Source organism: Oryzias latipes, chromosome 7, assembly GCF_053564925.1.
Source record: "Oryzias latipes strain Hd-rR chromosome 7, Olatipes_Hd-rR_3.1".
Taxonomy (NCBI): domain Eukaryota; kingdom Metazoa; phylum Chordata; class Actinopteri; order Beloniformes; family Adrianichthyidae; genus Oryzias; species Oryzias latipes.
In genome coordinates this window covers 4,957,882-4,985,764 of record NC_136243.1, presented here as the reverse complement: position 1 = coordinate 4,985,764, position 27,883 = coordinate 4,957,882, and the positions used below count along the sequence as shown (strand labels likewise).

General features: G+C 42.6%; 1 protein-coding gene across 1 annotated transcript; it reads left to right on the top strand.

Moving 5' to 3' along the window:
* The first annotated feature begins 63 nt into the window (after window positions 1-63).
* Window positions 64-25,688, top strand: srpk3 (SRSF protein kinase 3). Its single transcript, XM_011473007.4, has 17 exons — window positions 64-445; window positions 1,100-1,196; window positions 2,363-3,111; window positions 4,250-4,358; window positions 4,444-4,531; window positions 4,607-4,694; window positions 4,762-4,868; window positions 11,175-11,340; window positions 13,969-13,994; window positions 16,849-16,941; window positions 17,027-17,078; window positions 18,474-18,653; window positions 24,495-24,592; window positions 24,673-24,780; window positions 24,934-25,003; window positions 25,109-25,201; window positions 25,296-25,688. The coding sequence occupies exons 1-17, from the start codon at window positions 433-435 to the stop codon at window positions 25,478-25,480; spliced, it is 2,322 nt and encodes a 773-aa protein (XP_011471309.2). The 5' UTR covers window positions 64-432; the 3' UTR covers window positions 25,481-25,688.
* The last annotated feature ends 2,195 nt before the right edge of the window (window positions 25,689-27,883 follow it).

Genomic DNA, 27,883 nt, shown 5'->3' with positions numbered 1-27,883 from the left:
CTCATCCCCTTCTACCCAGCAGCAATGACCCCCACTCCATCCGCGCTCCTCATGTGCTGGGTCAGTGCGCATGCGCACAGCCCGGTGTCAGGTGTCAGCAGCTGTCGAGCTGGTGGAGAGCAGAACCGACACAGCACGTGAAGCCTGCCCAGAATAACCGCGAGGACCCAGTCAGAAACCGGTCCAAAACCTACGCGAACGGGCCTGAACCGAACCGGCCCGCGGGTCTGCCCCGGAGCAGAAGGAGGAGCTAGCCAGCTAACTCAAGGCGAATCTTCTGGACCGGACCAACCACGCCGCTCCGGTCCAAACCGGTCCACGGATCCGCCCCCACCCGGCATGCTCCTGCGCCCACGAGGCTGCTCCTGCTGAAGTTCGAGTCCAGAAGGAGGACCGCGCTGTACCGGTTCGGTCAGACCGGCACAGGCCGACATGTTGATGATAGGTGAGGTCGTCCTGGGTCAGAGACCCGGTAGCACTCTGCGATCAGGGCAGGGGCTCGGTTCTGATAAAGAGTTTGTGTTCTGTTTGAGTTATGTTGCTTCTTCTGACTGCTTGTTCCCAGATCAAGACATACATTATTCTGATAAAGTATAATCCAGAACCAAGCCATGTTCAAAACAATCCAAACACAAAACTGGATCTATATTCCAGATAAACTGGTCCAGAACCAAGGCATGATTCAGATAATCTGATCCACAGTCTGTACTCGTCTTTAAGATGAACAATAAGCACATTCCAGAATGAGGTCATGTTCCGAAAAAGTACGTCCCAGATTAGACTCACCCTGAAGAAAATCAACATTCCAGATGAACCATAATCTAGAAAAAAAGTCACATCCCAGAATAACCATGACTACGGTCACAACCCGAGTTAACTCTGTCCCAGACTAAGTCATCTTCCAGAAATGTCTGACGTCTCTTCCCCTTAGCTACAAGTTTGATTGATCAGTCAGTGGTGGTTCTTTCTAAAAAGGGTAGAAATATCTTCGTATGAGTGCGAGGTGAAATATTTTAGTGCTGTAATGCCCCTTCATGATGTCATGACTAAATGCTTTCAGAAACAAGTAAACGTGTGACTCTGTCTGATCTGTTCACAGCTGCAGTGAGCGACGGAACCAGAGGCTCCGCCCCCACAAGCAAGAAGCAACGCCGCAGAGGCAAAAAACACAAACGAGTGCGACCTCAACAGAACCGGTAACAGCCCTGAACACACAAATGCACACAAAGTATTCTGGCTGAGCGGTTCTGGCTTTCAGCAGAGAAAAACACGAGCGTCCCCTTTATGAAACATTACAAATGCACAAAACGTTTAATTCCAGGTGCTATGACTCAACTTCCAGGCATCAATTGGATGAGTGAGAAGCTTCACCGTCTTTACACTTGATCTCTACTGGTACAATGGTGTGTTTGCCTTTAAACAAGGAGACCGCGGGTTTGAATCCACAGTCAGTTCATACCCACTGGTCCCAAAAAGCCAAATTCTCACTTCTTTTGAGAAAAAAACAGCTATTATCAGTCATTTTATTACCTTTTAGTAAAAGGGGTGTGGCCTTCTAATACGCTTACTACTGAGTGGTTGCCATAGAAATGTAAGCTAAGACTGACACGGACAAATCACGGCTTACCGAGGACGTCTGGTTCCAACATGGCGACAGACACATTGCGGAAAATGGTGACTGAATGGACTTCATTTGGTTGGAAGCGGAATCACACCTACTCTTTTAGAATTAGCGGATAACCTGAGAGGAAAGAGGAACATAGATCACATTACTTAGCAATGATAAGACACTAAAATGATGGGATAAAGTAGCGAGACCCCAAATTTGATCCTTATTGTCATCAGAGCAGATTCAGATGGGTCAACTGTATTCTGCCTTAACCCTTGTGCTATCTTAGATGCCCCCCCCCCTTACATTGACGTGTTCTCCCTACCATGACAAAGGTGGATAAAGGTGGAAAGATTTCATGTAATCCATGGACACCAGTGAAGATCACAAATCATTGAAGAAGAAAGGTTCAGAGCACTGTCTAGTGGGTCTAGATGACCCAACTCACAATGTTAAAGTGTCTAGGATAGCACAAGGGTTACAGCTGCTGTCCCAGGAAACAGTCCGTACCTCTGTGTCTTAACGCCTATAAGTGTTTTGTTTTTTACTGATATTCCTTTTTCTTTTTACATAAACCCACACAAACTCACACAGGTTCGTGCAGGGTAGCAAACCCAAAGTGTAAGCCCAGCTCTTTGGACTGTTTTTATTTGCTTCTTAAGTCACGGGTAAACTTCTTGGGCTAGTTGGGGCTCACCGCTGCTGCTGCCTCTCTGTGGAACTCAGTGTCGTTCTTCTTGTGTCTTGTTTCAGCCCTGATGAGTTCCTTGATGTTCAGACCTCAAACCCCAGAAGCAGCTCTGCTCAGGCACTCCCCCAGACCCAACACACAAAGCTGCTGCCCTCTCCAGGTTGTCCAGAAACATCCACAACATCTCCAGAGGATGTGCATGAAACCTCTTTATTACCGCCTCAGAGCCCCTCCCACAGTCAATCACCCCGAGAAACACCACCACCTGCACCTGACACAGGAAGTGCTGCAGGATTCCCCCCGCTGCCCCTGGAGACCATCCTTCAAACCTTCAGTCTCAGCCAATCATCTCCTGTCACAGCAGATTGCCCCGTCCACAGTCTCAGCCCATCACCACCAACTGTTGACCCACAGATGACCCAGGATGCTGCCTGCTTGCCCCCCCTAGCCTTTCAGAGTTTCTGTGCAGACAACCAATCGGAGATTTGTGGACCTCCTTTCAGTGTACCTGAAACACCATCATCATCCAAATCCCCTCCCACAATTCAACCTTGCCCCTCCCATCATGAGTCCTGCATGTTGACCGCACAGACGTTCACCTCCAGTGGGTCCTCCCACCTGTACACTCCTCTCTCTTTTTCTCCTGCGCCCTCTCTCCCCTGCTCTCACGATCCTGCTTTCAGTTTCTCTCCCATCATGCACTCAGCTGCCCATCAACTGAGCCCACCCCCTCCAGAGTTAACCCCACCCCCTATTCAGCTCCTGGGCTCTGATGATGAAGAGCAAGAAGACCCCTCAGATTACTGCAGAGGTGAGTTTAGCCAAAGTATCGTACTACCTCAGTTTGAGAAGATTTAGATCCTGATCCCCAACAGCCCCTTCTGAACCTGATTAGTCCACTGAACGTTACTTTGATTTAAAACCATTGACTGTATATGAGAACTGGACTGAGTAACCCCTCCCCCTCATGTTCCAAACAGAGCCAGCTGGTTCCAAGAAGCCAAAATTCCATAGACTTGTATAGAGAAATAAACAGCTGGTATTTAGTTATTGTATTGGTCAGAATAAACATTCTGGATCTGATACTTTTTTAACATCTTCTAGTTAATACTTTTTTTCACGATAATTTCCTTCATTGCAAGTTATTCAAGTCATAAACTGCCAATCAGATGCCTTAGTAAAGGTGTATGGTGTCTGATGGCCCCCACGTCCAAAACATTTGATTGACAGATTCTCCTGAGCTCACTTTCAAGTGGTAGAGGTGTAGACGTCCAACAAGCTCACTCCTGGTTGGTGAGAGTGGTTGCTATAGAAATGACTCAGACTGACTTGGACTAATCACTGTCTACTGATGTCGTCTGGCTCAAACGTGGTGGCGTCCATATCGCAAAAAAATAGCAACTGAATTGATTTGGTTTGAGCTGGAAGTAAATCATTTTCAGTGGGTGATGTGACACTCACTCTGTCCAGTTCTCAGTCAATGTGTATAACCATATGCTTAAGACCATGAGTGTCCGAATTTAGGCTTTAATCGTTGCTGTCCTTTTGTATTAAACTCTAGCCATGAATGAAGCTTTTAATGGCTAAATGCACCAGCGGGTGGCTGTGGTGTAGAGTTCAGCAGTTGACCTCTGATTAAAAAGTAGCAAGTTCAGTTCCTACCTTGTCCCATGCGTCAAAGTGTCCTCGGGTCAGACACTAAACATCACATTGCTCATGGGGGTCTGGTTAGTGTAGAGCAGTGTGTGAATGTGTGCTTAAGTGTACCATTTACCAAGTGTTTAGCGGCAGAAAAGGTTCTTCACTACTGGAGTTGAAACCATCATGCCAACACTTCTGCATCTAGCAGAAAGTATTCTGACAAAGATGATGGTGACTTCATGAACTCACAAAGGAAACTGTGATGAAGACAGAGATCACCACGTTCATGCAGCGATTGCCTTTTTTAGGGGGATACTACCCGGTGAAGATAGGTGACTTGTTCAACGGGAGGTACCATGTGGTGAGAAAACTGGGCTGGGGGCACTTCTCCACCGTCTGGCTCTGCTGGGACCTGCAGTAAGATGAGCATGATATGCTTCAAGCCACTTGAAGAACGTTGGCATCTTTCTGAGATGACATGCCGTGAATGTGTCTGCTCTAGGAAAAAGCGCTTTGTGGCCCTCAAGGTGGTGAAGAGCGCTCCTCATTACACAGAGACGGCCCTGGATGAGATCAGGCTGCTCCGATGTGTGAGTGTTTGAACGTCTTGATGTGGCCTGGCCATGCTCACTGAGGGCTCCTCATTCACCTGTTTGTCTCTTCAGGTCAGGGACAGCGATCCCTCTGACCCACACAGGGAGACCATTGTTCAGCTCATTGATGACTTCAAGGTCTCTGGAGTCAGTGGAGTTCGTATCCTTGGCCACAAGCTGACTCTACCTCTGCTGTCTGTCTCTGAAGTTTCCTCAGCTGTTTCCAGATGTTTGCATGGTTCTGGAAGTTCTAGGTCATCAACTCCTGAAGTGGATTATTAAGTCAAACTACATGGGACTTCCTCTGGTCTGCGTGAAAACTATCATCAGACAGGTGAGCCTCACAGAGGAAGAAACGTAGGCTTTGATTTTGGAGAGAGGGATTTTTTTCCTCTCCACTGTAAACTCTTGCTTGCTCAGTATGGCACTAAAAACCCAAACCAGGGGGGTATTCCAGAAAGCATGTTTAAACTACCCTGACTTTAACCCTGAACTCTGGCTGAAGTCCGCCTGAACTTGCTTACTCTGGCTATGTTGGTTCCAAAAGACCGGTTATGAGTTGGCGTAATTACGCTCAACTTGGTAATCCTGGGTTAATGCACGTGCACGGCAAGTACATAAAGACATTCTCAATTCAATTCATTTCAATTTTATTTGTATAGCCCAAAATCACAGCAACAGTCGTCTCGATGGGCTTCGAAGTAAAACATGAATTCAAAAGGATCATGAATACAAAGAGTTCAATAGAAAAATACTAAAATGAACTAACAAACTGACAAAGCTATACTGGCATCCCTGCCCTTAGACCCCCCTTCGCGGTAAGGAAAAACTCCCAAAAAAACCGGATTCCGGAAAAAACGAAGAAACCTCAGGGGTGCCCACATGAAGGAGGGATCCTCCCCCAGGACGGACAGGCGATTTACCAGAAATCTTAGAGAAGAATTAACTTATCTAAATCTACAACTACATATATAAAAGTCCAGCAGACGAGCTTCATCCAGCCATGGTTGGGGGGACAGTCAAAGGCGCGAGTCGAGCCGGAGACAGGAACCACAGCCAGGTGTAGGAGCAGGAGCAGAGACGAGGTACTCGGTCAGGAACTGGAGCACGGATGAACCAACTGGAATCTGGAAGCACTCCCACTCCCCAGGAGGGGAGAGGAAAAGAGGGACAATACATGAATCGCACTGCACCAAACAGAGGCATGGAGAACTAAATGATAAATTATGATCAAGAATAGAGGAGAGGAGGAGGGTAGAAGTAGATGAGAAAAGAGGACAGAACCCCAGTGCACCATAGTTACCCCAGCTTCAACTTCTAGCAGCCTTTTAAAAGAAATAGTTATTAAGTTTAATTTAAACAAATTAACATTAAGTTAAATAATCTCTGAATACTAACTAGTCTGACAATAAGCCTGTCCAAAGAGGAATGTTTTCAGTCTAGCTTTGAATGTAGAAACAGTGTGGGCCTCTCTTACATGAGCTGGGAGTTTATTCCATAAAACAGGGGCTTGGTGGCTAAACGCTCTACCTCCAACCGTACTTTTATTAATTCTAGGAACCACAAGCAGTCCTGCATTTTGCGAGCGAAGTGTTCTCATTGGATGGTAAGGGGCTATGAGGTCCTTAATATAGGACGGGGCCATTCCATGTAAGGCCTTATAGGTTAACAGGAGGATCTTGAACTTGATTCTGGAACCAACTGGGAGCCAATGGAGCGAAACTAACATCAATTGATCGATTTCTAGAGTCACCATGAAAACACGTGGAGAAAAAAAGAGAGAGAGCTATACTTCAGTGAGATGGAGTCGGAGATTTAAATGACGCCGTATGAAGATTATGCGTCCATCAAAAAAGTAATACGGCTGCATCATCAAAAGAAAGAGTTTCTGCTTGGAGAAAAAGAACAAAGTAAACGCACGAGTTTCTATCTCATTTCTATTTTCATTGTGACACATAAATATATAAATTATCCAACTTTGACAACTTAAATGAATTACTTCTTTTGGTAACAAGTAATTGAGTTAAATTTATTCAACCTAATTTCTTACGTCTATCCAATTCGATAATTATTTATACAACTCAAATTTACATATTTATCTAACTAAATGTATTATTACTCCAACTCAATAAATATTTTTCCATCTTAATTTATTGTACTTCTTGAACTCTTATATGTCTAATTTTGAGCCTGCAAATATTCTAATTTTTATAACACAAAATGAAAGAAGCAAAAAGGATTCACTACATAATATAACTTACCATTTCACCAGTTTTGACATTACACCTCTAGGCAGTAGTGGTGGTAAATAACCATATCATCCTCTTCCTCCCTCTCACTAATTGTGCAGAAAGAATTAGACATAACTGAACAAAATAACTAGACAAAACCCAGTAAAACAACTTAACACATTTGTTCAAAAACCCACACTTATACCCAAATCCGTCCATACAGGCAAAGGGAATGGTATCCCACAATCCCTTGCTGGGCCGACCTAACTGCAGCACCAAAGTTACACCTACTTAATTGAATTAATTAAAATAAAAGTTAATTAAATGTCTGATAACTACGTGTTATTTTTAAGTTGACTGAACTAAAAAAAAACCATTTATCTTAACTGAAGCAAATAATTAAGTTAGTTCACTGTAAAAGGTTTCTCTTTCCAACATCCATATGTGGTCTTATCACCCTCTCATGGTGGAAAAAGTATTATCTGAGCTTCTTCATCCACTAAATCATCTTCAAATGGACACACCATGCTGCTTCACCTCTCTGAAAACAAACTAACCTTCAACTAAACCTGCTCCAGACCAGGTTATGTTCAGAGCATGAGTTGCTATGGCAACTTGACATACTCTGAAACATACCTCCATTTCTGGAACCGAAAGCTGAGGTTATCAACTTCCTTAGCCTCAAACTTACCGTGGGTGACTAGCATAACCTGCTTTCTGGAATACTGCTTTCTCCGTGCATTTTGCATGCTTTCCTTGACCATTGTCTCTTAAGTGTGAGTGTGAGTATACATTGTTGAATTCCTCTGTGTTTCCCTGCAATGGTGTAGCGTTCCACCCAGGGTTCACCTTTCAGTGGCTGGGAAAGCTATAGGATCCTTGTGATTAGGGGTCAACCGATTATCAGTCAGGGGCAATTATTTGGCTGATGTTGGTTATTTTGATGTACAGTACAGACCAAAAGTTTGGACACACCTTCTCTTTCAAATGAATGGGAAGGTGTCTCCAAACCTTTGGTCTGTACTGTATATGGGAATTGGCCTTTTTTAATTCAACTATGAACTGTTTAATTTGGCTCAGGTGCAGCGACGCCGCATTTTCCCACTCAATCTGAATGGTTATGCCAGGGGTGGCACCAAACTTTTTCCAGTGAGGGCCACATGACATTTCTATTCTCTGATCGGGGGCCAGGGTCAGTTTGAAAAAGAAAAGGTGTAACGATCGCAGGGGTGTATAAATGTAAACATTTATTGTTTCCCAGAAAGCCACACATAACCAAATATAAATAACCTGATCTGATATCAAATAATCTTCTCTGGGTTCTTCACCAAAACAAAAAATAATAAGCATATATATAATACCACTATTTATGAAATCAATAAAAAAACAAATCATCCTCTCTGGGTTGCTTAGATAAAGTGGTCCCTTTGTCAAGTTCCTTACATACAGTCAATGGCTGTGACTTTTAACGCGTTAACACCAATGTCTTTTATAAAATCTTTTTATTGACTTTTCAGCATATTTTCCATAAACATAGCTCAGCACAACACTGACCCACAGTCACAAAGATTCTTGCAGCAATTCTAACCAAAACAAAAGTCCTTCTCACAAGGTTTAAAAATAAAAGCCCAGTATGGAAAAAAAGGGGAAAATATAATGTTAGTCACTGGGTGTCACAAATAATTTCCAGAATGTATTTAGATTCACAATTTTCTTTTTATTCTTTCAATCTACTCGGTTCATTTCGATTCAATTTTGCATTTATACAGTTTACGCATTTAGACTTTTAGTGTAAAAATGCAATAATAATCTACATGTTTTGAAGAGTGGTGGGCAGTCAGGGTGGGTGCACACTTACCAACAATTTACTCCATACACACACTTGCGTCCGCGTACACACTGTTATTTTCAGTTTGTTTTGTTTTGTCTTGGTTTTTTTCCAGAATTTGCTTTAATATAAACTTTTTCTTTAAATAGTCAATTGTTGGTTTTTGTATTTTACATTTTGATCAGTGTGGGACTTAGCAGTTTGAGAGCTCCAGGTGCACAATAACATGAGGCCCTCCGCAGCGTTTTAAAAAAAAATCCTCACCTATAATCACAAGAACAGGAAGACGGCTGGATCCAAATGCAGCAGGTTTATTAGCTCAGCTAAAAGTCCACAAAGCTAAATCAGGGTCAGGCAGAAAGGAGTCAATAACAGGCATGAAAGCTTCAGACTGAGACAAGGTAAACAGAGTTCAGGCAAGGGTCGGGGCAGGCAGACAGAAGATCAGGTCCTAATATAACGCTCGGTAAGGAAAGCAGAGTGGCACAAACAATACTTCACACTGAGCTTCAAATGAATGAGAGACAGGTGTGCAGCATCCAGGAAGTGTGCGCTGGGGTTGCTGGGAAATGTAGTGTGGTTAGAACTCTGGAAACAGCTCTCGCCAGTGACCAGAAGGGGAGACAGAGCTCTGACTTCTGACACCTAGAGGGTAAAACGCTGCATCAATGCCTTACTGGTCCACTTTTAGACAACGTCAATGTCAGGAATCCAAAAGTTTTGACAAAAAACTGAAACCACATTTACATAGTAAAAAATGTATTTTATATTATATACATAATTTTTGCTTGTCCAATTTTATTAAATACACTAATTTATCAATCCCTCACTTCCTGGAAGGAACAAATGAGGATTTTCTGTCTTTTCTTTCATTTGTCAGGTTTTACTAAAGAAGGCCAAAGAAACAGTTTTTTTTTATTCTGTTCTTGTTTTTTTTATTGTATCTGTCTTCCAGCGCTTTTGGAAGTTTGGCAACAAATGTCTTCCGTTCTCTTTGCCTCTTTTCACAGCCGCTCTTATCATTCTGCTTCATTGGACCACATTTTAAAAATAGCTTTTGAATCATCATTTAATCTCTGCCAGTGTTGCCAGATAACGTCATAGTTTTCCATCAAAAAACCGTCAGACCATCAAAAAAAACACCCAAAATAAGAATCAGTGATTAGCAGTAATTAACCATCCATTATTTATCACTTCCGGATTTGATTGAAAGTCCAACTTTAAAACATTTGTAATAATAATATTACAATGTAATATTATTACGTTGTATCATTGTTACATCTAATAATCACATCCACCATGTTTGCAATCAGTCAGAGAAAAACATGAAATAATAAACTCCTAATGAACTTTACTTAACAGCCACTGATGTTTTGCTTAAACATTAAGAAAAGAAAAGTGGAAAACAACAAATATTTAAACACTGTAGGAGTTCAAGTTTAATTTAATAGCTTATCATGAACTAAAGTGGAAATTGTTTTTGTATTCTTACTTTTCCTGAATTTAGGTGAGATAAAATAAAATTAAATGTTTTTGTGACACATAATAAAGAGAAGTTTGATTTTGAAAAACCTGTTCTTGTTCATATAAAAGGTCTTATACAGTATTATACAAAACATTAAGAACTAAATCAAGTATCACCTGAGATGATTTCAAAAAGTACTTTTTTTTATGCACTACCAACAGTGAAAATCCTCTCTAAACTTCATTCAGGATTGCGTAATCTCTTGTGCGGCAGAGCTCGCAGCCTCGCGCAAAAATTAGACAGCAAATACGCAAAATAGCAATTTTGAGGATAAAAATGATTTAATGATTAGAATCAAACAAAGTGCATTTATGGAACAGGTTAGTGTGAACACATATTTGTTTTATTATCAGTAGACTTTACATCTCATGACTGCAGGTGAGGAAGATGACAGGTGATCTCTGCCTGTCACCTGCCTCTCCCCAGACCACACATTCCACACTAAAAGCTCCCAAATCAGCCCAAATTATCTCCATGCACCTAAAACAATTATTACCCACAAAGTCAGAAGAAAAACCGCCCTAATGAGCTGAAAATTTCCCAGTCTGGCAATGCTGCCTCTACTCACTGACTGGACTTTCTGTTGACTGGAATATACCATTGCTGCAGAGAGATGGGGGAGGACAAACACTTTTTGATGATCAATCTTATGCCAGTTCAGTAATTTGGGTTTTTCATGACAGAGTTAAATAATGATGAATGTAAAATTTATTTTAGATACTTTTATTAAGTGTTCAGCCCGGGACCGCTAGAGAGTTAGGGGCCCCACATCTACCTTTGACAAATGCTAAGTCTGCCCCTGATTGTTACTGTAAATGAATAATGGCTCCAAATATCTGTTATCAGCCTTCTTGACTGCTAACAATCAGTATCGATATCGGCCATGGAAGAAAAAGATATTGGTTGATCTCTGTGACCCCAAACAGAAATACAAAGGATTCAGAAAATATTTGGCATTTTTATATTTGTGACTAATGTTTGTTAATATGTTATGACATTTCTGACTCTGATTGTTGTAATATGTATGGCTCCTCTACCTCTTCTTTCTGGATTCAGGTGCTTCAAGGCCTTGACTACCTGCATACCAAGTGCAAAATCATCCACACAGACATCAAACCAGAGAACATCCTGTTGGTGGTAGATGACGTATACATTCGGAGATTGGCAGCTGAAGCCACTGTCTGGCAAAGGATCGGAGCTCCACCTCCCACTGGATCCTCAGGTAAGGTCCTCTGTTGATCAAAGCTTATGTTAAAAATACCTGCACAAATACCAGCTCAAAAAAGGGCTTTTGGTAGTTGTTGTTTCCACTGTCTTGGGAATAACCTACTGAAAGGGATGATGCTACAACTCTGGATGCTTTACTACTCGTTTGTTTTTCACAGTTCCAGGAGGACCGACTAACAATGATCAGACCAGAGATGGGCACCAACAGTGATCCCCAAACTAAAATTAAACAAAGTTTGTTTGAAAAGCACATTTAATGCAAAGGAGTAATTAACTGAATTGAATACTTAATTAATCCCACGATGGGGAGTAAAGTGTGTTTTAAAGAAAAAAATCATTATAAAATTCTAAAAAGAATAGGCCATTACGTCTAAATATGAAAACAGTTTATTTCACTGTGAAGGAAAGACTCTAACCCCCCTTAAAGCACATAAACATCCCTCATCCTCCCTCTGCTAAAAGCAAATTCTCAGCTCTAAGTGTTGTCTTTTAAGTGAAGAGTGATGTAATATGAATGAAGTTCAAACATCACAAGGAATAAAAACAAGTAGCTTGATGCTAAGGTGAGATGACCTGCCCACTAAAAAGGCCTCCTGTCCCCCCCCCCCCCCCCCCCCCCCCCCCCAGAGGGTGTTACCACAGGAACTAACCAGCTCACAGTGGGACAAGGCTCCCACCAATGGAGCTTTGGTGTAGAGCTCCAAACACTCTGAAAATGGGACCCAATGCCCCCCCTGCTTGACAGGGATTGGATTGGGGGGTTCAACCACCAAATGGTTCCTATGTCCCTGCTTCCCCAGGGGATGGGTCAAATGTGAAGAACAAATTTCACACAGCTAATGTGACTTTAACTTTAACTTAATGGAAACAATGATAAAAAGGTCCTATAATTTATTTCCCTTCCTCGGACTAATGCGGGATGGCAAGTCATGAAACTGGACCACAGAGACACAGACGTAGCGCTGAAGGGGGCCGTCATTCAGCTGCAGCTCCTGCAGTAGACAGTAAACCTGGGAGAGTCTCTGGATGATGTCATGAACCCAGACATGGAGACGTGATCGCTGATGCTTTTGTAGAGCTCTTCAGAATTAATAAACCTGATCTCTCGACATCATCCGTGTCTTTCATGCATTGTAAATGAGACATACGCAGAAACTGCTCCATGTTGCTAAAAACATTGGCAGTAGCTCCTCCCATACCCAATGTCAAGTTTATGAACACATCTTTGGACAAGCATCGAGCAGTAAATTCTTTGTGCACCCAAATAGGAGGGCGACACAAATTTGACACACAAATCGCGTTTGGTGTGAACACAGCTTCAATTCGAACCACAGTGTTTATTCATAAGTCTAAACCATTAGCTCCAATCATGACTTCTAACTATGTGCTACAACTAGGGACGATGTTTGAGCTTCAACCATTAATACCAACCTTGATCCCCAATTATGAACTGCAACCATGAACTTAAAGCAGTAACTATGAGACAATTCATTTTAAACACTATTCGATTCATATCAATGTTTGTGGTTGATTATACGGTTCATAGTCTGTATTGGTTCATTTTTAACGATCCGATTCTCTGATCTAAAATGGATCCAGATCATCTTTATCCAAACATCCAGTAATGAGAAATTCCTGCTACTGAACAGTTACGTTTTTCAGATTCTTGGATTTCTTCCAGATCATCAAGTGGAAATGAAATATGTGTTCAAACAAACAAGTAAACTAGAATGAATGTCAAATCCATTCACATGTTAGATTCCTAAAGTTCAGCCCACTGTTGTTTTTCTACATCCAAATGATCCAAGGGGAACATTCTTAGAACATGCTAGTACACTGAATGGTCACATGACTTTGCTCAATTCAACACATTGGAGTGGAATGATGGACGGATCAGTTTTTGCTGACATCACACGTGTTGTCCGCTGATGCACTTAGTCGTTTTTATGCTATGGTAAAATAAAACTAGCGTACCTCATTACAAACTATATTTTTCAATATTGTTATTGTATAATATAATAATTATTTTATAATATAATATCGAATTTCCTGTCAGTGCGGATGCACACAATTCCATTTAGGTTAAGAATTAGAAAAATCAACTTCCTCATTGGGCAGTTACCAATTTTCAGTATAAAAACTCCACAAATCTTTGTATATGATAGTACAGGATGCTCAGTCACAGGGCCACACACTGATTGGGAGGACGATTGCCTACCTTACCTATGAAGCCTTAAAGTTCTGGCACCTCTGCTCTGATCTGTACAGTAATTTTCTGATGTCTACCTGGATCTTTTTTCATGTTAGTGTGAAGATAATTCCTACAGGTTTCTTAATCAGTTCTCAGTCTGTGTGAAGAAGCACTTTAATCATCAAACATCACCTTAGTCCTACATCTTTGTGAAGCTAAGCAGACTTCAGGGAAGGTACTCTTGAGCTCTGAGAGTTCAACATGCTCCCAACCTGAAAGCTTCTTCCTATTTGATGGACAGACAGCTGCATGTCAGCTGAGACTCTGGGTTTTGATTGGCTGTCTCTTTCTGTTTGGTCAACTTCTAACTGCTCTTCTTTCCTGTCTCTTTCTGTTTCCTCCTTTTCTACTTGTTTGTCTCCATGTCTCTAGTTAGTATGGCTCCTAGGAATCTACAGGTAAGTGCCCAGGTGTGATGCCTGCTGTGTTCAGATTTGTTCAGTGCTCAGAGACAAATTGTTAGCTTAGCTGATTTAATGGATCAAACTCAAATCTCTATCATCAGTAGGTAGGCAGGGGGCGTGGTTATGCCAGTGCTTCTGGACTTGCTACTTGACCGTGAATCCTTCTGCTTTGTTAAGGAATACCCATCCACTCAACACAAGCTTGGCCCACACTTTAAAACCAACCAAATATAGCTCTCGGTTATAGGTGATGTTGGGGTGGGGGTGGGGGGGGTCAACGGTGCCAACGGTCCCACCCACATTTTAGAGGTGAATATCCAAATGAACTCCTGCCCCTCTGCAGAAACTATTTTCTGGAAAACACTACCGTTTTTTCTTTTATTTGGGCTAAAAACTGCATAATCAGGATGAAAAGGCCGCTGGGAAAACTTTTCCAATAGATCAGAAGATGATCAGAGTGAGTCTTTGAGTGACCTTGGAGTTTAAGGCTACATTGGCAAAAAGCGATATTAATCCATTTGAGTGGTATTTGTGATAAGATGCATAAAACCTTAAGAGAGCCCGTCCCCCGCTCCCACCCAAACAAATGTTGCACACAGGCACATAGGGCTCCGGGAACTGGATGGGTGGGACATGCTGCCTGGGCTCACCGGGGGTGTCTCTCTTTGGGGTCGCGTCGGCGCCCGCCCTCCATTCCACTTTTACTCACATATTAGACACCCTGATTCATCTAGTGCAGGGGTGTAAAACTCATTTTCACCGAGCATAGTGGCTGTCCTCAAGGGGCCAGATGAAACTTATACATGTAACTAAATGTAATGAAAAATAAATGAAACTACTCCTTAATGTTAAATAACTCATTTTATTTATTTATCATATCTTTTTAAAGTAACAATTACAGTTGCATAGAAAACATATGTTTGCTTGTTCCTCTAGCATAAATCCTTTTACATTAGATTCTGTCAGGTTAGGTTATGTGGACAGTGTTTAAGTCCTAATGTATAGTTGCCCAATATTTCAAGTCTGATTCCACCTAGATATGAATAAATACACGTCAAATTTTGTTTTAGGAAATGAAAAACTTCATGCTCTCGATGGCCACATAAAATGACATGGCGGGCCACATTTGGCCCGCGGGCCTTCAGTTTGACACATGTGATCAAGGGCTTTGTGGGGATGGTCTGGTGGAGGGGGGTACGGTGAAACATCCGTGCTCATCTTTCACTGGTCCGTCCCACTGTTTTAACTTCCACTTAAGACACACACACTACATGTTAGCAGCAAACACTGGAAATACACACCAATCACAGAGGGACCCCGGAGTGGGGGGGCTCTACTGCTTGGCAGCAGTGGGGCCCGCCACACTGGAGACCTCCTATTTTACCTGCAGCACACACACAGTACACCCACACCACCTTGCTTAGGTGGGGTCTGGGAGGGGCGGCCGGTCTTCACCCGCCTGGTCCTCTCAGGGCGGCCTGGCTTTTAGGGATCCTGTTGGCTGTAGTGGTGGTCGGGCGTGCGGCGCTGGTGCGTTGATCGGCCGGAAGGGGTTACTGTGTGGCGACGGGGGGTGGGGGGCAACTAGAAGATTGTGAGTGTGTCTGCGAGAGTGCATGGGTGGGACAGACTGGGGGGCTGGCTCACCAGGATCTTCTGGGGCTCTCCCTACCCATCGCAGAGTGGGGAGGGCATTGGGGGGGTATGGGAGGAGGGGTCGGAGAACATGGCGGGTGAGGAGAGTTGTAGAGGGTAGAGTAGTGGGAGGAGGGCGTAGAGCTGTGGTTGCGTGGTGATCTCTAAGTTGGTTGGGTCGGGTGCTGGGGTTGGCTTGCGGAGACGAGGCTCCGGCTGGGTGATGGGCGGCTCCTGGGCCCTCTGGGCCCTGGCTTCGTCCTTGGCCCGTGTCCAGCGCCCGGTGGCCCTAATGGCTGCCGCCTGGTACAGCTGAGCGCGCCTGTCCTGTGGCCTGGGGGGGGAACCCTCTGTGCCTGGCTGGGTGGGTGGTTCCCGCTCCTCCGGGGCTGCATGGGGCCTGTTGCCGTGGTCTGGCTGGGGAGGATCTGCTTTCCCTCATGATGAACACAGGGTTCACTTTGGAAGCGTGCATGTATCTCCACCCCCACGTGCACACTGCCACACTGCTCCCTGCCTGCTTCATCCCCCCTCCTAGCCCACAGTGTATTGATGGACAGATATGTTCTGCTTATCTTAGTGTCAGAATTTCACCTTTGATGTAATATTTGTCGTTTCAGCAGATCTGGTAGAATTGTTACATCTTAAAATAATAACCAATTCAAATCGGCGCTTGTATTCCCCACTCTCTCCCCCTCTCTCCCTTTTATTCTCTTCTCCCCTTTACTCTCTTCTCCCCTTCACACAATTTTCCCCTCCCCCCCACACACTAAATGTAACAAATCAATAAAAAACAAAAAAAAACAAAAAGGGGTTTATACAAATTCACACTCTGGTTTTCTGAAGATATATAACCCCTTTTGTAACAGTAAAACTTGTCCAACACAAAAGGCCTTCAGCGCTTATCTGTTTGCTCAGTTGTTGGACAGAACAAGTTTGAAAAAAACAATAAAAATAAAAAATAAAAGGGTGCCCGGCACTATTAGGGACCGGCATCTACAGTAATGAGCATGTGTTAGACTTGGCGTTTATTGGAGACCGGCGTCAATCATAGAACGGCCACTATTGAAAGATATACAGTATTAAAACGGAAAGGGCTGCTCAATCATCCATCCCAGTGTGTGAGTTTGAGGGTAACCCAGAGCATGCACACTTTGTTCTGTAGAACCTTAAGCCCCCTGACCTGTTTGTTTGTGTTTGTTTGTATGTGCAGGCTGGAAAAATGTCCAAAAATAAGAAAAAGAAACTGAAAAGAAAAGCAAAACGTCAGCAGAAACTATTGGAAGAAAGACTTGAGGACATACAGGTACTTGTGGCTTCAACTTTAGTTCTTCAAAATATTTCTAAGTACTTCAGAATACCAGAGTATAAAAGTGTTCTTTTGTGTTTAGAGAATGGAGGAAGAAGAGGGTCTGTTTCAGCCCGATGACATAGATTCTAAAGGTAAGTCTATGGCAAAAGCTCTTGTTTAAAATTGCAATTGTAAAAATAATACTTTATATCAGGGGTGCTCACTTTTTTAGCATCTGAGCTACTTTTGAGACGACAATGTTTTGAAGATCTACATATATGTGTGTGTGTGTGTGTGTGTGTGTATATATATATATATATATATATACATACATACATACATACATACATATACACCACTGTTACCAATCAGAAGAAAGGTAAAAGCAGCTTTAGAGAATCTGTAAACCAAGGTGGGGGCCAGCAGGCACCACATGCTCCCACTGCGGCATCTGATTGGCCAGTTCATAACTTGAATAACAAAAGAAAATTATGTGTTAATAAAAGGCATCCCAGCCGTACCATTTTTGGGCCCCTATTGGTTGCAAGTCCATAGAAAAATGGAACTGACCAATTAGGGCGGAGCTACTATTGAAACCCATCAATTGGCTGAAGGTCATTAAAAAAGCGGCTGTATTCCTCTTCGCCCCCTGTAATCTTCTCCCAAACAACATGAAATTCTTTGGATGCGAAGCACCAAAAGCCAAGCGGAAAGAAGGGAGCTGCTGGATGACCTCCATTGTTGTTGTTAGCTCCACCCCACATGCGCCGTGACGCTCCAACTTTGAGTGGAAAAATTCACCTGAATTGCTTGGACCATTCTAGACCGGACTGGACATGACCAGACCGCTCCGTGGAAACAAGGCTGAACAGAACCATGAGTTAGACGGAGTCTGCTGATGTCAATGCTGTGCTCCGCATAGAGATGAGATGAACTGAATATGGAAGAGCTAAGACAATGAGAGAGATCTGGGCGGGGAGGTAGAAATGAGAGAAGTAGAGGGTTGTGGATGGCCTTGAAAAAATACAGTAAGCTTGAAATCTGCTGTGCTTTGGACTACAGAGCAGTGGAGTTCCTGAAACGGAGTGGGGGTCATGAAGGGGGAGACAAGGGTGCTATTGTGATCCATGTTAGGAGGTGTGACTAGAACAGAGGCAGCATGGGGAGTTAAAAAAAAATCCAATTTACTGTGTGTATTCCAGGAAAACGGGTCCAATACTTTAATTCTGTTTTTTTGCTCTGCCTCCATTTTTTTGGGTGAATATTAAGTCAGTATAACAACTGGTTGGGTCTGACTTCGAAATCTGCAGCTGGACTTTGCCTGAAAAGAGCTTCACATAGAACCTGAGGTAAGCTTGACTAAAAGAACTTGAGCTGGACATGACCAGAGGAACCTTTGTTAAAACAGACCAAAAGAACCATGGCTCCACCTGACCTGAAGACTCTGGGGAGATTATTTGTACTGAATTAGGGTTAGAGTCCTTACCGATTCCTGAACCACAATATGCTGGACACCCCCGTTCTTATGCTCCCGTTTCTTTCTCTAGCCAACAGCAAAGCAAGTCCAGACTCCAAAGGTTCTTGGTTAGAAGAGCGGTGTAATGGCCACAGCACCGGGCGAGTCTCAAGTCCAGCCTCCGGTCTGTCAGGGTTCTCCAGCTCGGTGATGTCAGCAACATCTGAGTCAGCTCGTTCCACTCAATCTGGTTACTCCAGTGGAAGAGACGGTGAGAGCACACACCACACACTTGCTTTAATCATGAGTTCTCTATGGCGCTTCAGTTTCCTCATTATGGCCCTAATTTGGCCTGTTCTGCTCTTAAGCTCCGTTTCCATCTGATTTAGCAGTTACAGGGATGTGAAACAGCATCTTCAGTTCTTCACTGTCAGAAATTTGGAAATCCTCCCCCTCTTTTTGGTCAACAACTTAATTGATACAGAGTCCCCTCGTTTATAGTGGGGGATACTTTCCATAAATAACCTGCGATGAGTGAAATCCATAAAGTAAGAAACATATGTTTTAAGGCAGTAAAACTCCTCACTACACACTTTGTCCACTTTTCTCAGACAGACACGAACATGTTCACACTTGTGTCTTGTTTATTTAAGTTCAAGCCTTCAAAGGAAAATAAGTCCAGTTTTATAGAAAACAAAGATCTGATCGTGATCGAAGTTTTGTGTAAATTTGGTAAAGAGAAACCGTTTCTGTACAGGAGACACGCCAGGGAGGAGATTGACTGACAAGGTCAACGGCCAATCAAAACACAGAACGCAGTGCACTATTTGAAAAAAATACATGCAAAATTGCACCAAGAAAGCCTGTGATACAGCAGGACTGAAACCAATGGATATTCAGTTCTCCTCTCAGGAGCTCTGCAGGTTCATCAAAGTTAGTTCAAAGGAGGATCAGACAGGACAGAGTTAAGAGGAAACAAACATAAAATTAAATACATGATACTATAATTTAGAGCTGCACGATATGAGGAAACCTCGCGATATGCGATATTGGTGATTAATATTGCGATAACGATATAATTTGCAGTATAGAAACAAAGAGCAAAACAACCAAAAACATCATTTTCATTTCATTGCAACAGTTTAAAAATTATACTCCAAATGACCCTCATTGACATAGGAGGAGAACATCTAACATAATAGGGCTCCCTACGATTGGTCAACAATGTGAGGGGTCACTCCGATTGGTCAAACACATTAAGGGATTTATTTGATTCTTTAAATACTTCAAGTTGTCATAAGATTGTTTTAGCACATTTAAAGTAACCATTTATTGCAATTTTCACTGTCTTTTGCGATAAGGATATTGCACCGCTTGATATTGCGATAACGATAAATTTGCGGTATATTGTGCAAGCCTACTATAATTGTATGGTTCATGCTGTCATCGTTAACGTAGTTCAATGATTGTCAAGTGTATTTATGAATTGCGTGCTCCTCCCACACTTGCAAAGGGACAGGACCCAAGATTTCACTCCTTTAGGTTTTGTATTGACCAGTTGTAACAGAATTGCTGATAGCAGGTGAAAAACCTTTAAACAATCAAAAACATACATTAATTATCAAACATAAGGTAAACCACATGAGTAAACTAAGGTAAAAAAATTTAACCAATAGGTTGTTAACCAAAAAACTCGGGGTTACATTTTGGGAAGCTTTTAACAAATACCTTTTTCCCCTGCTTTTAAGTAGATTTTTACACTTATATTCTTACTTTTTAGGCTAACAAATATGTATGACACTTTTTAATACACACGTTTTTTATTACAACATTAATTGACATTGATTTACCCAATACAACAACGAGACAAGCAATAAAAAGTCCAGTATTGAGCTTACCAGTTGTACTTTAAAGTCCCGCGCACGCAGTAGTTCAGTTTGAGTTCATTGATAAGCTGCCGTCCTCCAGCTCAGTTGTATCAAATAACGTGGCAAAGCGCTTTTTTACCTGTTCCCAGTTTAAGCGCTGATTGCCTCAATGAAGTTCAGCTGGTAACGGCTGTAGTCGCCATTATCATGTTTGTTTATAATTCCCTTTTTTGGTCATGTGATTAGTTAAGACGTCATTTAGGCGCACCTGTCACCTGTGTTAGTTTGGTTTGTTGGTTTGATATAGAGAGGGTGCACAGGGCCCAGTATTTTTTGTTGACCACTTCTATACATGATTATGAACTCTGCTTTGATGGATCGTATCATAAGTTTCATCTGTGGCAACGATGAAGTGGAATAAATCACGACACACAAACAAAGTGGATTTCCTGGTCATAGTTTTTTGTGGAGCGCGTCGCAAACAGGACCTGCCGCAGCCTCTCTAGCGGTTCATAAGCCCGCAGCTGCTACAACCGGCGTGGGTGCATTTTCGAATTATTTTCAAATAAAGGAATCCAGTCATTTATTGTATTTTCACTCGCTATTGATGAAAGCACCAACATCACAGATGTGTACAGCTGTGTATATTTATTAGAGGTGTTGAACAGACCGTCACAGCGGACACAACAATAGCTGATGACATTGTCAGCTCTCTAGTTACTGTGCGGGATGATGTTGGAGTGAACTGGTCACATGATGTCAGTCTGGTCACTGATGGCGCCCTCTTAAAGATCAGGAAGAGTGCAGCTGTTGCCGCAAAATTCAGGCAGAAACCAGGAAAAGACTTATGGACATTTCATTGTGTTTTGCTCACTTGAATGACAGTAAATGTGTTTCTGCACAGGATCTGAATCCTGATATTGATGGCTGGGTGAAGTTTCAGGGGAGAAAGGAGGTTACCTCCAAATTCTTATGTTCACAAATGTTTGCAAGTTTAATTTAGCTCATTTTTTAATGGTTTGGACATTTACATTTTAGGCAGGTGTTTCATTTTTTTCTCTAGCACTTCTTGAGTTTATTATTGGGATTGCTGAAGATGTAAAATATTTACTCTGTATAAAAGTGAATAAACCATTTTTTTAAGTGAAATTAATTTTATTTAAGATCCATGACAACTGTGACATGTTTCCCAAAAATATGGTGGTAAAACATGGTGCAGGCATGGGCAATGGAGAGCATTTCTTTTTCAATCGGCGCATAAAGCATCTCTGCATCTGTCATTGATCTTGATGAAAGAGCTACTGGTTGGTCGTCCTGTACCAGCACAGTTCCCAGTCCGGTGCTGCTGGATTTCCACAGGTTTTGACAGATCGTAGAATTTCAGTCCAGGGTGACGTGAACAAACATCCTTGAGCTTCTCAAAGGCTTGTTGCTGTGCTGGCTGGCACGTGAATTCCACATCCCTTTTTGTAAGTTGCCTTAATGGCCTGTCAATTTCGCTGAGGTTCGGATTAAACTTTGACAGATAAGTCACAAAACCCAGGAACTGTCGGACACATTCCTTGTCTGAAGGGGGCGAGACAAAAAGCGGCTGCTCACCCGGAGCGCCAGCTTTGTTATAAGACCAAAGCTAAAAGTTAACAGAAGCCAAACAAAACGACGTGTTTGGAAAGTTTCTTAGGGGACAAAAGAGTCAGTGAGGAAAGTGAAGAAGAGCCTTTGCCTTCAAAGAAACATAAAGCTGCCGTTTAAAGACAAAACCAGGAGATTCCCTCTAAATATGGATTTATTAAAACAGGACAAGTCGCTCTGACTCGAATGTTTCACATAATCTGACAATAATAAAGATACATGGTGGATTCAGGTTTATTATTATATTTAGAAAACTCTTTCGATGGTTGCGTCGCTTTATTTTGCTTTATTTATCCGTCACACCTTAAAAGTCTGACGCGGCTAAAGTCAACATCCAGTTGTTGGCATCCACTTTGATATTAAGGGAAAATCTTCATCACAAAGTTTAAGTTTAAACCATCTGCAAACATTTTACAGAAAATGAAGATTCAATCAAATGACGTTTCCGACCTGCTCAAGATGTTTCTGGTCTGAGGAAACTTGTAAAAGGGACATTTAGAAAGTTTTCCCACAGAAAGGCTGAATGCAGCGAGAATTGTCTAGTTTTGAAATGTGAGCCTGATAGACTGAAAAACGTCAAACATTTGTTCAAATGTCTTCCGTGGAGGTGTTTGATTTGTGGAAGAAGCTAATCAGGGCTCCTGGATCCTCCTTTATCTACTTCAGTCTTTTTCAACCTTTTTTGAGCCACGGCACACTTTAACCTTGTCAAAAATCCTGCGGCACACCAGCATCCCAAAAAAAAAAAGAAAAAAGGAGAAACTCATAGCCTGTATTGATGTACAGTCCCTCCAAGATCTCACGTGCATTTCTGTGATAATTGTGGCAGAAAAAGCTGGAAGCTGCAGCTGTTTTTTTTCTAAAAGTTGTAATAAAAGTTAAGTTAGAAGATTTAAAAACTGTTTGATGTGTGTTAATTGTGGTTTCAAGACGTTTAAGAGGAGAGACTCATTGTGCGCTGAGACGCTGTCACTTTAACCCAATGCATCATGGGAGATGTAGTGCAAAACAGTTACAGCTGCAGCTAAATCGCGGTGCCATCATTCTTATCAAAATGTCTTTAATAGAATCAAATAAACACAAAGAAAAAAGTATTTTATTATCTTTTCATACTCCTAACTTCTCAGTGTTTTATCAGAGCCTGTTTGGATGAACAAAGAGCTGACATTCTGGAGATGGTGAATGCTGTTAGATCTGTTGATGAGGGACCATCTCCCACGGCACACTGGTTGATAAACACTGATCTAGTTTACTTGGTGAAGTTGGCAGTCATCCTGGTGGTGTCCTGTTGTGTTTGTACTGAATTCATTTGAAGGGAGAGTTAGATCTTAATTACATGCAGATGTGCCACCGATCCTCGGCAACTTAAAATTATATTACACCAAATATATAGACTTTTTTTCTGGACCACAACTGCTTGAAATGTTTTCTAACAGGACCTTTTTAAATTTTAGTTTAAGACTCCCTTTAAATTAGTCTTTTTTTCATTTATTTATTTGAATTAGGACAGTGCATATTAAACAATATTAAACATAACATATTAAACAATGTTTCATAAGCTTGACCAAAGAAACAATTTTTTTTTCGACTAAAATGGGGAGGGGGGTCGTGAACTTCCGGTTTTGGACTTCTGATCCCGCTTAATGATGTCTGGGCACCATGTAGTTTTCTGCAGCCAGGTCCTTTTGGACCTTGGGGATCTCTGGAGAGCTCTGGAAATGGCTGTGCATGGAGCCTGAGAGATTTTGCAGAGGGAATGGGGGACAGTGGCCCAAGAAACGTGTGACAGGCTTCCAGCTTCATATAACCCTTGTGGTATCCTAGGCACTTTAACATTGGGAGTTGGGTCATCTAGACCCACTAGACAGTGCTCTGAACCTTTTTTCTTCAATGATTTGTGATCTTCACTGGTGTCCATGGATTACATGAAATCTTTCCACCTTTATCCACCTTTGTCATGGTAGGGAGAACAGGTCAATGTAAGGGTGGGGTCATCTAAGATAGCACAAGGGTTAAAACAAGCTGAGGCTGTAAGTGCTGCCAAAGGTGCATCAACAAAGATCACCCTTTGATGGATTCTTCTGTACATCTTCTCAGGGTTTTGCATTTCAATAAATTTGCAGGAAGTAAAAAAACAAAACATTTTGTCATAGTGTCTTTCTGGGGTGATGTGTGTAAACTTTTGGGGACATGAATGACTATTTTGGAATAAAGCTGTAACTGGATAAAGTAATAATTTCCAGATGCACAGTAGATATTTTTAATTTATACTTTGAATGAGAAACCCTGAATGTCAGACATTTAACTGAAAACTAAAGCCAAACCTTCGCTGCAGAGTCCATTTGTCAGCTGCAACTCCGACTTCAGGATTTACTGCTAAGCAGTGTAAATACTGGAAAGAAACTGACTCAACATATAGTTGATGTGCTGCAGTACAAAGGTCTCACAGACATGAGCAGAGTTTGCTGAACTTTAAAAAGTTAGAGGCTCTAGAACTTGAAGAGAATTCTGTGAGAGTTTATTAATTGTTACATTTTTAACCACCAGTTCAGCCGAGTTTGAGCAAACTAAAGACTGTGAATGTTAAAAATCTGGCCTTGTTGGTTTTACAGCGATGAATTCCTCAGACTTGATCATCAGTCCTCTGGATCCTCAGAACGCAGACAGAATCCGAGTGAAGATTGCTGACCTGGGAAACGCCTGCTGGGTGGTAAGACGCCCCGATCGTTGCCTCGTTGTCGTTCTGCTCGCCTTTAAGTTTCACACATCGTCTGATTGTTTTTCCCCCAGCACAAACACTTCACGGAGGACATTCAGACCCGGCAGTACAGAGCTCTGGAGGTTCTGATTGGAGCGGAGTACGGGCCGCCAGCCGATATCTGGAGCACCGCCTGCATGGTGCGCTTCACACACTTTAACACACACTCAATACATGTATGACCATGCACCTGAATGAAGACCAGATTCAACCCTGTGGTCCTCCACTGAGACCCAGAGTGCCTCAAGGTCCAGGCTGGTTCGAAGTGGACTGACCAATCACCGTTGTTTTAGGCTTTTGAGCTGGCAACAGGAGACTACCTATTCGAGCCCCATTCAGGAGAGGACTACACTCGGGATGAAGGTGTGTTCCATCGTCACCTTCCAGATGCTGATCTTGTGCTATGTGTGTTGACTTTGTTGTTGGAATGCTACTCTTCATCCCTCTTTGGTCGTCATCTCTGTTCAGATCACATTGCCCACATCATCGAGCTGCTGGGGCCCATCCCTGTGCCCTTTGCCTTGTCTGGCAGGTACTCAAGAGAATACTTTGACAGAAGAGGTGAGTTTGAGTTTTCAATGAACCAAAAGTTTGAATGAAGTCAATGCAGGCTGCTCTATTCTCACCCCTTCCCCCCTCTTCATACCTATCTCAGGTGAGCTGCGGCACATCTCCAGCCTGAAGCCCTGGGGTCTGTTTGAGGTCCTGCTGGAGAAGTATGAGTGGTCTCTGGATCAGGCGGCGGCATTCAGCGACTTCCTGCTTACCATGCTGGAGCTGCAGCCAGGACGGCGAGCGACGGCAGCGCAGTGCCTGCAGCACCCATGGCTGCAGGCATGAGCATACATGCACATGTGCACGTTCACTGTTTGACTGTTAGGTGTGTTAGGTACCCCCAGCATTCAATGGTGCATCATTCTCCTCCAAGTTCTTCCAGTTGCCCCTGCTTCACACTTTCTATTTGCAGCTACCCACCCTCCAGTCATAGTGCCTTCAAATGAAGCAGCTTTTCTACCTGTCTGTGAAAATAAAGATGAAAGCACACCTACGCCTGCTGTCTGAGCTCGCATGTAGCGCTTTCGACGACCAGGAACTTCACCTCATACAAATACTTTACAGATACCAGCTGGAAACACACAAATATGTGCCTAAACTTTCAATGTTTGTATTTAATTTACAATCAAAGTTGCCTCCAAGCTCCACATAAATGGTAAATAGCATTAGAGCTTTGAGTATGACAGTTTTTTGGTTGACCTCACATTAGCCCTGATGTTGGCATCATGATATTTTGTGAGGCTAATGATGCTAACATTAGCGCACAGATGTCTGACTCTAGGCCAATAGAGCCAATGACCTACATGTTTTACTACTAACTTTCCTTTGAAGCATCATGCTAACTTATTGCTAATCATGCCAACAATTGCAAATGCCATATACTGTTGCAGTGTCCAGAAAAGCTTTAGCCGAACAACATAGAACCAACCTTCAGCCTTAAAGCCTGCCTTCTTTAGGACAGTAAGGAACAACAATGTTAAGATGACCTCATACTGGAACTCCATAACTCTACCTGGGCATTGGCATCCCAATGTACAGCACTGGTGCATGGTTCTTTAGCTGCACAGTGGCTCAGAGGGAAGCCCTGAAGACTTTCATCTGCTACCAAACACCAGAAAAACTTCACAGTTCCCAGAGCATCTGTTCTTTCTAAAAGCTCCACACATTCTAAAGCAGGGTCCCCAACCCCTGAGCTGCACACCAGCACCAGTCTGTGGGTCAATTGGTACTGGGCTACAAAGAAAAGAATGCATAACTTACATTATTTGTGTTTTATTTATCTGATCTTGAAAGATGTTTTTGTAGAAAAACTACATTCACAGTCACATCTATGGCTCACTTGTGGTAACACCGCGTGTCTTAACTACATCTGCTGCCTCCTAAACGCTGCTCCTGCTGGTGACAATTCCCTTAAAACCACCAATACAGCAAAAGTTAACAAATAAATAAGGAATCAGGGACAGACTTACCATTAGTTAAAGTGGGTGTCCCCATTATTATTTAAAGTTCCACTGAAGTCATCTTTTGATCTATTTTCAAAGTGTTCACAGTAGTCTTTTAATTATGATGATGCTGGGGGGTCCCAGCTGGGGGACCTGAAGCGGAACATCAGTGAGGGACCTTTCTGTGTGAAGTTTGCATGTTCTCCCCGTGCATGCGTGGGTTTTCTCTGGGTACTCTGTCTTCCTCCCACAGTCTCACAGGTGTGAGTGTGTGATAGTGGCCCTGCAACAGACTGGCAATCTGTCCAGGCTGCTTTGGACTTTTTAGCCCTTGTGCTATCTTATGGGGTCCAGATGACCCGATCCTGATCCTTACATTGACGTGTTCTCCCTACCATGACAAAGGTGGATAAAAGTGGAAATATTTCATGTAATCCATGGACACCAGTGAAGATCACAAACCATTGAAGAAAAAAGGTTCAGCGCACTGGTTAGTGGGTCTAGATGACCCAACTCCCAATGAAATGCCAAGGATAGCACTAGGGATAGTGTAAATCGTTCTGTAGCTAAAAAAATCTTTACTCTAAATTCTAAAATGTCTTTCCATGTCTATCTGGGATACTTTCTGTATCCCATCTGGGGTCACAAGGCTGTTAAGAGCCTAACCTGGCTCCTGCTGGATGAAGGTGGGGTACACTGTGGACATGAAGTTATTACACGGCTACACAATCACATACCCACAGTATAATCAATATTAACCCTTGTGCTATCCTAGATGACCCCACCCTTGCATTGACGTGTTCTCATGGTGTCCATGGATTACATGAAATCTTTCCACCTTTGTCATGGTAGGGAGAACACGTCAATGCAAGGGTGGGGTCATCTAAGATAGCACAAGGGATAAAGTTGAAATGAGGGTTGAACTGCAGACAACTCCTCCTCAGTAGACAGTTAGTCCCTCACTGCCTCTCTCCATCAATGTCTCTGTACTGCATAAGAATGAAAGTAAGAGGGAATCACAGCAATGCTTCAAGCTCCGGACATTCATGCAAGTACAAAGAGAAAACTTCATGGCTTTGCGGGGCAATACCTTCCAAAAGCTGGAAGGAGAGCTCTTCAACTTCAATGTCTGGTCCAGCTTTTCTGACTTTTGCTTGTTCCAGCCACTGGTCTGAATGGAGAGGATGTTTGTGCGGATTAAAAGAATCAAAATGTATTACACTGAGACAGCAAACTCTACAAAAAA